This window comes from Rhinatrema bivittatum, chromosome 6, assembly GCF_901001135.1.
Source record: "Rhinatrema bivittatum chromosome 6, aRhiBiv1.1, whole genome shotgun sequence".
Lineage (NCBI taxonomy): Eukaryota > Metazoa > Chordata > Amphibia > Gymnophiona > Rhinatrematidae > Rhinatrema > Rhinatrema bivittatum.
In genome coordinates, this window is record NC_042620.1 from 297023295 (window position 1) to 297038763 (window position 15469).

The following is a 15469-nucleotide window of genomic DNA, read 5'->3' on the forward strand; positions in this document are numbered from 1 at the left end:
CTTGGAAAAGGTATGCAACAAAGACCACGTTGCCACTCTACAGATCTGACGGAGATAGCAACTGTAACTCCGCCCAAGACGCTGCCTGCTCTCTTGTCGAATGAGCCCTAATTTGTCTGGGCAATGGCTTATCTGCATTTACATAGGTCGCCTTGACCACATCCTTAATCCATCATGTCACTGTGGCATGAGAAACTGCTTCTTCCTCCTTTACTGCTTTGTGAAGTACAAAGAGACAATTTGGTTTCTGTAAGGTCTTGGTAACCTTAAAACAACAATATTTATTTTATTTATTTATTTAAATTCTTTTAATATACCAACGCTCAAGACCAGGTCTTATCGTACCGGTTTACAATAAACTAGGGGGTAAACCATTTAACCAGTAAACATTGAGAGCGAGAAGTTACATTACAACAGGGAATGTACAACAAGGCTTTTGAAGAGAAGTAAAAAGGAAAGATTAACAATTTCTAATTTGAGAGCAGCAGAGCAATAGATGCCTCCTCACATCCAAAAGATGCAAACTCTGAAATTCGTCTTCAGCCACTGCTCTATCCAACAAAGGTGACGATATAGACTGATTCAAATGAAAATTCAATACAACTTTGGGCAAGAAGGATCGTACATTCCTAATTTGCACCTTGTTTGGCATAAGCACTAGAAAGGGTTCTCGACAAGAGAGCTTGCAATTCCGAAATCTGCTGTGCTGAACATATAGTGACTAAGGACACCATGTTCATGGTTAACAAACACAAAGAGGACGGAATGTGGGACCTGCCAAAAAAGATCAGCACAAGATTTAGGTTCCAAAACAATACAAGTATTCATAGTGACGGTTGAAAATGCTCAACACCCCTCTGAAATCTGTTCACATCGAGATGCAAAGAGAGATGTCTTTCTTGAACTTGATCCATGTAACAGGCCAAAGCTACCACCTGCACGTTTAGTGTACTAAGGGCCAACCCCTTATACAAACCTTCCTGCAGAAATTCCAGAATCAAGGGAATTGCCGATCTGGTGGGGACACGCTGCCGCTCCCGATACCAGTGTTCAAAAATCCTCCAGACATGCAAGTATGACAACAATGTAGAACATTTTCATAAGAACATAAGAAATTGCCATGCTGGGTCAGAGCAAGGGTCCATCAAGCCCAACATCCTGTTTCCAACAGAGGCCAAACCAGGCCACAAGAACCTGGCAAGTACCCAAACACCAAGATCATCCCATGCTACAGATGCCAGTAATAGCAGAGGCCATTCCCTAGGTCAACTTTATTAATATCTGTTAATGGACTTCTCCTACAAGAACTTATCCAAACTTTTCTGAACCCAGCTACACTAACTGCACTAAACACATCTTCTGGCAACAAATTCCACAGCTTAATTGTGCGTTGAGTGAAAAAGAATTTTCTCCGATTAGTCTTAAATGTGCTAACTTCATGGAGTGCCCCCTGGTCCTTCTATTATCTGAAAGTAAATAACTGATTCACATCTTCTCGTTCAAGACCTCTCATGATTTTAAAGACCTCTATATTTCAAATTCGCAAGACAGAATAATCCTGCTTCAATAGTCTATCCCTCTCAAGGGCCAAATCATAAGACAAAACCGATCTGGATTCTCATAGAGAACCAGCCCCTGTCACAGAAGGTACCTGCAAAACAGTAGCCGCAACAGCCTGCCATCAACTATATGTGGAAGGTCTGCATACCATGTCATCCACGGCTAGTCTGGGGCTACCAGAAGGACTAAGCCTGGGTGATGGGCTATCTTCTGCAGCAATCTGCTGATCATGAGCCATTGAGGGAACAACCTATAAGATCTGGTCTAACAGCAATCTGCTGATCATGGGCCATGGAAAAAACACCTATAAGATCTGGTCATACGGCCAACTTTGGATGAGAATATTGAGTCAGAGTGCTTGAGTGCCTCACCTGTGACTCTAAAATTGCTGCACCTTCACATTCTTGCAGCTTGCCATCAAATCCAACAAGAGCTGACCCCCTTGGGAAACACTGAGCTGAAAGGCCTTATTTGCCAGCTCCCATCCCCCCAGGTCTTGGATCCAATGGCTGAGATAATCCACCTAAAAATTGTCAACTCCAGCAATTTGAAATGCCAAGAATACCCGGAGATGTTATTCCGCTCACAGGACATCCAAAGGATGTCCATCTCCCCAGAAATCTTTTGATTCCAGGTTCCCCCTTGATGATTTATGTAGGCCACCACTGTGGCATTGTCCGACATCGCCCTTACAGCTCTCCCAATCAGTCAGTCCGCAAACCTCAGAAAAGCTAGCCAAATTGCTTGAGCCTCCAACCAATTGATGTATCTCCTTGGGAAACCACTGCCCCTGTACCACTATTTCCTGGCAGTGAGCTCTATAGCCTTGGAGACTCGCATTCATGGTTACTACTATCTAGTCGGGGATTGCCAAGTCTATTCTCTTGGTTAGATGTTCCCTCTTCAGCCACCACAGCAGAGCATGTTCTTGAGAGATGGAAAGCAAAGAGGATCATTGCACAACAGGTGTTAGAAATTTGCATACCATGGCTACCAAGGCTAATCTGGATTCTTCAGGAGGAATCAACCCCAATGTCCAGCAATCTTTGGAACCACCCTGCCTATCTTGGGCCAAGGTGGAAACACACAGAAGAAATTTTCTGCTCTTGACCAATCCTACATTACGGCATTGATCTCAGAGGACTTTGGATCTTTCCTGTGACTGAAGAACTGGTGAAGCTTTCCATTTTCTCCCATTGTCATCAAAGCCATGAATGGCCAACCCTACCTGTTGACAATGAAGTCAAAAGTCCCAGAGAGAAACCACTCTTTAGGATCCAGAATGTGACAACTGAGATAATCAGCTTGCATATTGTTTTCTCCTGCTATGTGAGATGCCGACAAGTTCAGAAGATGCTCTCCACCCAAGGATAAAGCATATCCATCACCAAGGAGATCTGCTAGCCTCAGGTACTCCTTTGAAGATTTATGTATGCCACTGTTGTGCTATTATTGGACATCACTCTCACTGCTCCTCCAAGTAAATAGGGCATGAATTTGAGGACTGCCAGGTGAGTTGCCTGAGCCTCCAGATGGTTGATGGGTCACTTCACTTCCACACTGGACCACTGGCCTTGCGTTGTGACTACTAACCAAATGAGAGGCATCATATCCATCCCCCTCATCAAATGCTCTTGATTCAACCAACACTGAACTCTACATGATGTCCACTGGAAGAGGGAACCTCATCGAATAATCTTGATTCTGAGGATTCCACTGAACCAGCAAAGTTCTCTGTAAAGACTGCATGTGCACTCTCGCCCAGGGAACCAAGTCCAGTGCTACCGCCAGGGAAACCATGTCCTGAAGGTAAAGCCATACTGATGGTGCCTGAACTGTCCACAACCTTCTGACCTGATCTTGTAACATCCAAATCCACTGTTCCAGGGGGTTATACCCATCTGATGGATGTATTGAATCAAGCACCCAGGTACACCAGGTGTTGAGATGGTTGCAGATTTCTCTTGACCAGGTTGACAATTCACCCCAGCTCCTGCAGCCACTATATCACTCTCCAGGAAGCCACCTGGTTCCCCTTGAAGGACTTTGCATGGATCAACCAATCATCCAGGAATGGGTGGACCAGGATTCCTGTCTTCCGACAAGCTGGGATCTTTCAAGTCCCTTTATACCTTTGCCATCTTCACCAATTGGTCCCCAAATAGTAGCTGTCCTTTAACCGGCAGCTTGGTTAAGCTAGAGTTGGAGAAAATATCCAAGAGAAACCAAAGAAGCCTAAAGAAACAAGCCATCCCTCATGTAAACTAGCCTCAGCCTCTGTTTTCCAAAAAGGGCTGAAACTCCAGGTAGAACATGCTTTCAGCGGCACACCATGGAAACAAATTCTCTTCCAGAAGATGTGCAGCCAGCATCTCATCTCTCTGGAGCAGCTCTCATACCAGCATTAAAAGTTTGAGGAAATTTCCTATAAGGGGTAATACCAACCAGGACTCTCTGCTCATACCTCAGGACCAAAAACACTGGAGTGGTTTCCGGGACAAGAGACAGTTTCCATAATAGTGCCCGAGATGCATAATCAATGCCAATGCCATTTTAAAATGGGAAACCAGACTCTGGTCCACTAGAATGGTGGATACCACCCAGGCCATAACAGTACCCCTCCTCTTAAGACCTCCCCCCAGGGGTTTGGGCTTTCGAGGATGTGTGGCATGGAACTGCCAGATATGGTCTTTGTCCAGGATATTGGCGGCAGGTTCCCGATTGTTCTCCTCAGGTCCAAAGCCCTCCCATGAAAGGAGATATTCCCACTTTCTACCACGTTTCCTTACATCCAGGACATCTTGGACTTGATATGTGACGTCTACTTCAGAGGACAGTGGTTGGGGCTTCGGTGGTTTTTTAGAGAAGCTGGACAGTATCAAGGGTTTTAGTAGAGAAATGTGGAAGGCATTGTGGATTTTGAGAGAGGAAGGCAGCTGGAGTCTGTAGGTGACTGGACCCAGACGGCGTAGCACAGGAAAGGGCCCAATATACCTGGGAGCAAAGCGAGCTGAAGGCAGCTTAAATCAGATAAACCGGGTGCCGAGCCACACTTTATCACCTAGTTTAAACTGAGGTGCTTTGCGATGATATGCGTTGAAGAACCCTTTTGATTTTTGGGCAGCCTGCTGGAGTAGCTGCTGGGTGCTGTTCCACAATTGATGCAACTCCTGGGCTGGAGAGGGTACAGACAGTGGAAGCGGAAGAGGTGGCAGAGGCTGACGTTCAAAGACCACCTGGAAGGGCGATGAACCAGTGGAAGCGGACTGGTGGGAGTTTAGAGCGAACTCCACCCAAGGAAGGAGGTCAGCCCAATCATCCTACCGTAGACTCACGTAGGCCCACAGAAATTGCTTCAGGGTCCTATTAGTCCTTTCAGTTTGCCCATTGGCTTGGGGATGGTAAGCCGAGGTGAAATCTAACGAGATGTTGAATTTTTTGCAGAGACACCTCCAAAAGCATGCAGTGAATTGGACTCCACTGTTTGAGAGGATATGTTTAGGGAGGCTGTGGAGCCGGAACACATGACAGATGAACAACTTAGCAAGCTGCGGTGCTGAAGGTAGTCCGGTGCTGAAGGTAGTCGGTCAACGGTGGCCCAGATGGTGTTGTTGCCACTGGAGGCAGGCAGGTCCACGGCTCACTCGGGATAGGCAGTGGTTGCAAGAATCCCCATGGTCTTCCTGCAGGAGGTTTATGCCGCGCACAAGTGGGACAGGACTCAACATAAGCCTGTGCGTCCTTCCTCATAGTAGGCCATCAATAATACAGCTGAAGGGTGAAGAGAGTTCTAGACTGGCCGGGATGTCCTGCAGTCAAGGAGTCGTGAGCCCATCGAAGGACCCTCCGTCGTAATTGGTGAGGGACCACCGTCTTCCCCAGTGGCACTGGAAAAGTGGAAGACAGGATGACCTTGGCAGGGTTGATTATGTGCCGTGGGGTATTGGGAATGTCCTCTACGATGAAGGATCTGGAAAGAGCATTGGCATGGCAATTTTTATTGGCTGGTCGGTAGCGCAGCAGGAAATTGAATCGGGTAAAAAAGAGGGCTCAACGGGCCTGGCAATGGTTCAAACACTGAGCAAGGTGTAAATACTCGAGGTTTTTGTGATCAGTATACACTGTGATCTGGTGTTGGGCTCCCTCGAGCCAGGGGCGCCATTCCTCAAAGGCCAGTTTAATAGCCAGTTACTCCTTATCCCTGATGGCGTAATTTCGTTCTGCCGGAGAGAAGCGCCGTGAAAAAAATGAACACGGGTGTAAGGTACGGGTAGTCGAGTATTGGCTTAGAACTGCTCCTACACCAATGTCGAAGGCACGACCTCGACTACAAATGGGCGCCTGGAATCCAGATGGCGGAGACACGGCTCTTGAAGAAAGCATTCTTAAGATCCTGGAAGGCGGTCATGGCTTCGGGTGACCACTGAGAGGGATTGGCCCCCTTGCGAGTCATGGCCATGAGTGGTGCGGTCAGAGTAGAATAATGGTGAATATAAGACCAGTAGTAAAGTGGCAAAGCCAAGGAATCTCTATAGTGACTTGAGACCCGTAGGATGAGGCCATGCGCGGATGCTCTTCAACTTCTGAGGATCCATTCTGAACCCTTGACTGGACACCACGTAGCCAAGGAAAGGAACGGTCTCTTGCACGAAAGAACACTTTTCGAATTTGGCAAAAAGTTGATTGCCCCGGAGCCACTGGAGGACACATCCTGGCAATGGCTTTTTAGATTTTGGAAGAAGACTAGAATGTCGTTAAGGTACACCACGACGCATTGGTAAAGCATATCTCTGAACACCTCGTTCATCAGATTCTAAAAGACTGCGGGGGCGTTGCAAAGGCCAAACGGCATCACAAGGTACTCAAAGTGGCCGTCATGCATGTTAAACGCGGTCTTCCATTCGTAGCCTTTGCGGATACGGACCAAATTGTAGGCTCCTCGAAGGTCCAATTTGGAAAACATTTTCGCTCCCTGAAGCCTGTCGAAAAGCTCCGAAATCAGAGGTAATGGATAGCGGTCTTTTAGAGTGATTTCATTTAGGCCTTGGTAATCGATGCAGGGATGAAGTGAACAGTCTTTTTTCCCTACAAAGAAAAATCCTGCTCCCGCGGGAGACTTGGAGGGCCAAATGAAGCCTTTGGCTAGGTTCTCGTGGTACTGCAACATGGCCTGAGTCTCAGCGATAATGGGTAGATCTTACCCTGCGGAGGCTCTGTGTTGGGCAACAAGTTTATTCTGCAGTCGTAGGAATGATGTGGGGGTAGAGTGTCCGCAGCCTTCTTAGAAAATACATCCGCAAATGAGGAGTATTGTAGTGGAAGACCAGGTGGAGAAAGCGAGACATTCAGGGAAGGCAGAGACAAGATGGACTCCAAGCAGTTGTCATAGCAGCAGGAGCCCCAACAAGAGAGCTGTAAGGTGGCCCAGTCGAACTGCAGGGTGGGGGGTGTTGCTGTAGCCATGGTAGTCCCAGGAGCACAGGATGTATGGGTTTGTCCAGAATATGGAAGGAAATGGTTTCTACGTGCAAAGACCCCATGTGGAGTCGAACAGGAGCCGGGGTGTGAGTAACCTCACTGGGAAGAGGTTCTCCATGGATGGACGAGAGGAGTAAGGGCACTGGGGAGCGGTTGGTGGGAATCCGGAGGTGTTCCGTCAATTGTTTTAGTAGAAAGTTTCCACCAGCCCCAGTGTCCACCAAAGCCAGAATGTGAAACTCCTGGTTATCCATCTTAATGGAAACGGGTACAGTCAATGGAGGAGACAGCGGTCAGGCCTAGGAGCAGTCCTCCAGCTGAACCAAGGCCTGGGAGTTTCCCGGACAGACTGGACATGAGGCTATGGCATGTCTGGATTTGCCGCAGTACAGAGAGAAACCGGATTGCTGGCAATGGCGTCGTTCCTTAGGGAACGTCTGCTCCAGCCTCTCTGCATCGGCTCATCCTCAGCTTTACTCTGAGCTGCGTTTACCCTGGGTGAAGAACATCGAGTTCAGGACAAGCCTGGTATAGACTTCCTGGAAGCTCTAGACTCCTGTGAGCATTCTTGCAGGCGGTGGTCAATGCAACCAGAAAGGTCTATCAAAGAGTCCAAAGATGCAGGCAATTTGTGAGTCGCCAACCCATCCTTAATCCAAGGACATAATCTTTCGAGGAAGATGGACCTTAAGCAGTCTGAGTCCCAATGAAGTTCCAGTGAAAGGGTCCGGAATTCTATAACGTAGTCCGTTAATGAATGAGAGCCTTGTTGGAGATGGAGAAGTGATGACCTGGAAACGGCTCTTCTACCTGGGTCATCGAATACGGAGTGGAATAAGGCCAGAAACCCAGGAAGGTCTCGAAGAACCGGATTAACATGCTCCCAGAGAGGTGACACCCAGGCCAAGGCCTTACCATCCAGAAGGGAAAGGATGTAGGTAGTCTTGGTAATAACATATGGGAAGTAAGCTGGTTGCAGACAGAAGTGCATATTGCATTGATTCAAGAAACCCCTGCACATAAGAGGGCTCCTTGAAAAGCGTGGCAGTGCCGGCAAGGGCACGGTAGGCTGAGGAACCGGCATAGAGGTGGAGGAAATGAGCTTGGTAGATGTCGGTGGCGTCTAAATGAGTGCTCAAGTTATCAACGGCTGCTGCCAGTGTTTCCAGGAACTTTTGCTGTTTGCTGATTCGTTGTGCCAGAATAGCCTGGATCGCTAAGATCTCTGCAGGGTACATGGACTTGGTAATCTGTTAGGGTTCGTGGGTTTCGTGGACCCTTGGCCTGAGGTAAGAGTTAGTACCACCTGTGGGGAGGAGCCCCACAGGTCCTAACCATTGGGAGGCGAGGTCAGGTGCAGCAGTAGAGTTTAGAGAGCGTCCAGCATTGTAACCACGTGATCGCAGGAGCTAGTGGAAAGGAGTCTGTGGGGAGTCCTGAGGAATGGAGAGAGAGAGTCTCAGTTCAGAGGGATCCACAGTATACAGGCTAGACTGGAGAGCAAGTGCCAGAGCAGCACTAGGCAGGCCCGAGAAGCGGGAGCGCGAGGCAGGAAGTTCAGGAGGTGCTGCAGTGGCAGCCCCAAGGGGTGTAGCTGCATAGCGAGGAAGGCACTGATGAGATGATGTAAGCTATCCCGCGGAGTGGGGAAGCCCGAGTTGAGTCTCCAAGTGATGATGTAAGCAACTCCGAGGAGCGGGGCTGCGCACAATAAACCTCTAGTAGAGGTTCGGAGGCACCACCCCGAAAGCGGGGAGGTGTGAGCACAGTCTCTGGTGAAGAGCGAAGGCACTGCCCCGAGGAGCGGGGGAGCACCAGCAATCACCGGTGCAAACGTAGGCACTGCCCCAAGGAACAGGGAAGCACAGACAGTCACAAGTGTAGAATGTAGGCACTGCCTCAAGGAGCAGGGAAGCACAGATTCGAGTCTCCAAGGTAGTGAGGCAGTTCTGAGAGGCAACCCTGAGGAGCAGGAAGGCCGGCAGGTAGAGCCTCTGGAAAGCGCAGGGCTAGCCTGAGGAGAGGGGGAAGCCTGAAGACCAGGTCTCCGGTAGGAGCGCAAGTGGGCCCCCGAGGAGCCAGCCAGAGTCCAGAGTCCAAGGTAGAGCAGATACAGCCACTACGGGACCGAGGAAACAGGAGCAAACCCCAGTAGCGATGGAACTCGTTGCCAAGTCAGCTAGCAAGGGGTGAAGGTGGTGCTTAAGAACCCAAATCAAGTGATGTCATCAGTCAGGGACGCCCCTGAGGTTCCTGCCATAGAGCCTTCAAAGGAGGGCCCAGTGGCGCGCGTGCCTAGGAGGGCCCACAGTTGGCGTGGATGGCGGCAGCATCCCGGCGGCCATGAGGAACCTTGGGAGAGCGGAGGTATGCGGCGGTAGTGGCTAGTCCCTGCCGCGAGCATGCCTGGAGAGAAGGGAAGGGTGGCACATGACGTGTTGGAGCGGTCGCAGCTGTCTGTGACCGACGGTCTTAACAACCCCCACTCACCTGGGTTAGCCAGGTACTTGCAATCTGGATTGACCACTGTCAGAGACAGGAGGCCGGGCAGAACGGACTTTGGTGTGACCCAGCATGGACTTTCTTAAATTCTTATCATTCCAAGCCCTGGAGGGTAAGAATGTCTCAGGACACATTCACGGATAGAGGAGCAATTTGAGAACTATTAATGGATGTGCATGTAACCATAATCAAGTGTTTTTGCTGCCAATTAATTACTTTGGAAGATGTGCAGTAAAGTTGAACACCCAGCCACAATGTCCAGCCTCTTTATTCTGCATCTACACATATTCAATATGTACACCCAGAGGAGAGGTTTCCTCCTGCGCCTCAGGCCCTGGAAGTTAGCCTCCCCGCCCTTGAGAAGCTCCAGGACTGAGCAGGACCCCAGGTTTCACGGATAATACCAGAAGAGGGGCTACACAAGTATCCCAAATTCAGTCGTAGTCAAATTTCAAAAGCATCAACTTTAAAGCTTAGCAGCCCAAACCCTTTGAAAATTGGCTCCGGAGTTTCTCCATGCATTTCATACTGCCTGTCCTTTTGTCATGTTGATTCTGTAAGTATGATTTGTGTCTCAGAAATCATTTTCTGACCATAACAGCAAACCACCATGTGCTCTTCTGTGGGGAAAAATTCATACGATAACTTTCAGGGTGCTGGATGACCTCAAAAAGCCACTATACTGCACTCAGACTGAAATTCAGCAAAACTCAGACAACATAGTCCTACGGTAGCTGGGACCTCTGCATATTGCTGCGTGTGTCGTTTGTAAAAGTCACATGTTGTGGGAGTAATGCATCTTCAGGGTATTCTGATGAGGAATGGAAGTGATTCTATTTCCTGGATGGTATCGGGTGGAAGATGAGAACATTTTCTCTGAGAACATATACATTTTTGTGCATCATTGCTTCCCATATATGGGCCATCCTCAAGGAATAGGTACTGGTCCTTACTTTCACATTCCACTGGATGTCCCATGTTCGCCAGTAAAATGAAGCTTGAGCAGGAATTATCTGGAACTGAGCTACTTGTGAAGAACGTTCAGGTGCGTGATTCTCTGTCTTCTTCCCTGTTAGTCACAAACGCTTCTCTGTTACTTGTTAGCTGTCTCTGTATGATCAGGCTGACTTGTTCTTCCTGTCTACAGGAGGCCACGAGTTCATTTATTTATTTATTTGAAAAACCTTATTACTCGCTCTCTTCGAAGTCCAGAGTACAAATTAAGCAAGCATAAAATCATGTATTTGACACTTGTTAAATACCGGTTTATATCGCGTGCTATGTCACGATATAAACCTATTAGACACTGAGAACTTTCAGTGAGCTCACCTCTAGTTTGACCACATGCTTCATTTAAAGCCAGTCCTCACGTTGCAATGGCATCGCCCTCAGTAATATCAGGTGGCCAGTATAGCTACTAAATCACCACATCACTTTACCAGTGATTGAGAACGCTGAAGGTTTGCAAATCAGCTTCTGAAAACCATATTGGTTTAGATCATCTATAGTAATTTGACTAAGACTGGTGCTGGCTATACAAGGGGGATTTACCCTCCAGACTCCATGAAACAGCTGCACCCAGTTCATACTTTAAACCACTGTTCTTTATACACGTTGTCAAAATATTCCTCAAACCTTAACTCCAAGGAGAACTCTTTTGCTAGCAAGTGATTGAAAGTTTAGTGCAATGTTACAGACCCTCGCAGGAAGTCCACATAATTTGCTGCTGAGATTTCATCCACTGTTCCTGTTGGAACATTCTTCTCTAGCCAGACCAGGAACTGGATCACAGCCACCGCATCCCGAATCTGTAGAAGATCGGACAATATCCAACAGTCACTTGGTGGTCAACAGTGGAAATACAAGAAACCTTCAGCTGTTTGACAAGCAACCTGCTCATTTCCAAACAAGGGTATCTTAGAAATGTTTAGAGAGCAAGGAGGTCAGTAGAGAGTGGGAAGTTAGCTAGTTAAAGTTAATCACCTAACATTGGTCAGGATGCTCAACGGGACTTAACTGGGCGTCTCCTGCTGAACATATTCAGCTAAAATGACTCAGGTAGCAATACCTGGGGAACTGTCGCTCACTGGGTTTTCAATATTTGTAAAAAAAAAACCAACTAGCATGCCGAGGAGTTCTGCCCCTCCCATTCCCGTCTTAAAAAAATGGCCTGCTGGGATGAATACCAAGTGCACGAGCTGATTACTCCTGGCATACTAGTATTTATTCACTTCACTCAGGGTTAAAGGACCAATGACAGCTGTCAGTGAAGGGGATCTATCTGAGTAATTCTAACTGGTCAATGTTAGCAAGATAACTTTATCTCCCTAAAGTTAGCCTGTTTAAGTTATCTGGGACCAGTCATTTCATGTGGGTAATCAGCACCTTGGTTTAGACAAAGGAACTGTGGGCCGAAAAAGCTAAAAGTCAGAAATGAGAAAGCCTGTGGTTAAAGACTAAACTCCCTGAAAATAAAAGCAATTATAGACATGGCTATTAAAGAGCCAAAAAAAAGAATTATTCTTCACTGAAATTATCTCAAGAGATTAACAGGCCTAAAGCCTTAATTCTAGAAGATAAAGAGATGCAAGGGTTGGGAATTAAGCCAGAAGTAAGAGGAAAAGATGTAGGTTCCCTGAGTGTTGCTGACTGTGCAATCTTTCTTGAATCAAAGATTAAGCAACTGGAAGTTGGTTTGGATGGAGGGAATATGGAGGGGACTAGAAAGCTCTGAAACAGATAGGAAGATTAAATGGAATAATTTTGATTCTCTTTTTGGCAGGCGGCTGAAGTGGTGATGAAAGGTGCAGCGATGAACCAGCCTATGTTCACTAACCATGTCCTGCATGGTTAGTAAAGAACACACTTCTTCACTAACCATGAAGTTAGTGAACCATGTCCTGCATGGTTAGTGAAGAAGTGTGGGTTAGAATTAGTACCTATTTTAAAGACCCCTTATTAATGCCTCTTTGCAAACTGATAAAATGCCTTCACAACTGAAAGAACTAGGGTATATCCAAACTTAAAGAAGTCTAATGCAAATCCGGGTCAGGCCACAAATTATAAAACAAATTCTAACCTTCCGTTTTTTTAGCTAAGCTAACTGAAAGAGCCATGGAAATACAATAGCTGGAAGAGAATAATTTCTTTCATCCACTTGTCGGGTTTTAGAACCGAGACAGCCCTTGTTGCGTTAAATGATGATCCTAGAAGATAACTGGACTCAGGTGTGGACTTACTAGTGGTGGCTTTAGATCTCTCTGCAGCCTTCATCACTAGCAATCACCATAATTTCTTTTTAAGAGATTGGTGGCCACTAGTGGGGGAAGCAAGGTATTTGACTGAACAGAATCCTTTTTGGATCAAAGTCAGCAGAGAGCTCGGAGTAAGGATTGTGGTGTTCCGTAGGGATCGGTTTTGTCTCATCTATTTAATGTTTACATGCAACCTCTTGCGTATTTGATTAACAACTTGGGATTGAAATACATGTTGTAGACAAATAATGTTCAGATATTGTGCAATTTGGAGATAGACTAAGAAAGAAAAACTGAATTAGTTGACGAATTGTTTACATGTAAAGGGGGGGAGGGGGCCCTTCTAGCCTTAGGAAAGTGCTTCTACCTTTTACAAGCATGTAGCAGGAGGCTTCAGCTGGTCTGAGTGCCTGAGAATGACAGAGGTCTCACCGGAGAGAGGTATCACTTGCCTGTTGGTGATAACGGGTTGGTGTCAGTGTGCTAAGGAGGAGCACCACTCTCCATTGGGAGAGGTAAAACAGATGTATAAAACCCTCTGCTTCCATGTGCGTGGGAGGAGTCAAGAGATGTAAGGGGGTAGGATTCTAAGCCCTAGAGTCCTGAGGAGTGTGTAGAGCCATCTCCCGCAGAGGGCCCTGTGTCCCAAGAGAGGTCCCAGAGGGTTGAGTGGAGGAGGAGAAGAATTCCAGGGTGGAAGTGCCTGGGAGTCCAGAAGAGAGAAAGAGCTTGGAAGAGTTGGTGGACCAGTGTACCGGGAGGTGCCAGGAGAAAGGGTAAACCTGCCTGGGAAAATCCAGCAGAGTCAAAAACTGATCCAACTGCCATCAGCCAGTGACTCCGAGAAAGAAAGAGCAAAGGATATTGGAGAACCAGATTTCATCTGCTAAACAGGTACTGCGAGGGTCCAGGGAGGATGAAGGTGCCTGTCCCAAAGAGCTGACCTGTTTGAAGGAGAGGTAGAAAAAGACTGATTTTTGTTTTTTTTTGTGCTGTGAAATTTTGCCACAGTATTGGTGCACTATCCTATGTGTACTGTTTTTGGATTTGTGTTTTGCCAACAGTTTTTTTGAGTAAAGACTTTATTTTGAATAAGCTGAGATGGAAGAATGAATTTTTGTGTGACTGACAGGGGTGCAGAAAAGCCCCCACAGACAAAACCTTAAGTGCCTTGAAAACTTGTCTCCCCTGCACAGGAACCTTGGGATGGTCTATGGCCCTCCTCATATTCCCCTGTGCCCAGGACCCGAACCAGTTGGGGACTTCATACAGGTGGTGTAATTAGGGATAAATTGTTGCTTAATCTTCAAAATAGAGATATTGTGAGTAAGACACCATCTATGGAAACCGCACCACCAGTTCTAAGTTGGGAAGGCGCCATTACAATCGAAGTCCAAGATCAAAATTCTTGAATATGGGGCTATTTGTGATCAGTTAATATGGCAAAATTATCCTTTTGTCATCTTAGGCTGATAAATAATCTTTGTCTGTATTTAAGAATGAGCTAATCACTATGGCTCAGGCTCTTGGTGCTAGGGTAGCTGGATTATTGTAATTCTCTACTCGCACAGATAGAGATTACATTCACATTGTTGGTAAGATTACAATTTGTTGAGAATGCTGCCGCACTTACAGTGATGGGACTGAGGCTGTCACGCCTGCTCTACAGACCTTGCACTGGCTCCTTGGTGCATAAATTGGTTTGCAGAACAGGGACCGCCGTATCTGCAGGATTGGATAGCACTAGATCCTACTGGAGCTTTAGGGGCTTCTCAGGTCTTATGTTTTAAAGTTCCTGCGTCAGCAGAAATAAGGTTAGTTTTCACACATAAAAGAGCTTTTTTTTTTTTTTTCTGTAGGTCTTCGATTGTGACATTCTTTTATAAAACATTAAAGGCCTCATTTACTAAAGCCTTTCCCCCCTATTTTGTGACTAATGGGAAAAAAAAGCTTAGTACTTAAGGCCATAAGATTCATGGGGGGATATTTAGTAATCCAAAAAATGTGCAAGAGCTGTTTTTTTTTTTTTAATATGGTATTTAGTAATTAGTTTAATTAGTTTTATCTTTGTTCCTTTTAGAGTCCGAATAATGGAGTTCAAGAATTGGAGAGCTTTTATAGTATATTCCTAGCATTTCTTTTATTCAGTCTGATTTATTTAATGCTGCTTGTCTTTTTACCCTTTATTTACTGGATAGGGAACAATGATTTTGTAAGAATAGATTTATGATATGTTGCATGGGATGGCTGTCGTGGAATTGAATTTTATGTGAATTTTTGCAAGTCACTTACAACCCCTTCAAAATTGTATGTCTGATAAGCTGAAGTGAATAAATACTGCATGTGCCTGCGCTTGTCAGCTCTAACATCTCGGGGTCCCTATCTGATGCTACATCGTCTGATAAGTCAGCCGTACCTGGCTAAGTGGCGGCTGCTAAATATCCAGCTGTACCATTTAGCCGGTAAGTCACTGGCTCCACCCTGGAACGCTCTTAGATTACTCTTTTTTTCTGTGCATATATGTATGTGTGAAACTGAAAATACGCGCCCTCGTGCGACTTTTATAAAATATGGAGCACGTATGTAGAGGCTACTTACGCGCGTATAGGAAAATTGGTTCTTACCTACTAATTTTTCTTCCTGTAATACAGCAGATCATTCCAGACCAGTGGGTT

General features: G+C 46.5%; 1 protein-coding gene across 4 annotated transcripts in view; it reads right to left on the reverse strand.

The window, feature by feature from the left end:
• The window catches only part of XPNPEP2 (X-prolyl aminopeptidase 2), a 128566-nt gene that overhangs the window by 45366 nt on the left and 67731 nt on the right, over positions 1-15469 (reverse strand). For all 4 annotated transcript variants that reach the window (XM_029607420.1, XM_029607419.1, XM_029607422.1 and 1 more), the window contains one exon: positions 11239-11348. In XM_029607420.1, the coding sequence (XP_029463280.1) occupies positions 11239-11348 (110 nt within the window). The remainder of the gene's footprint in view (positions 1-11238; positions 11349-15469) is intronic.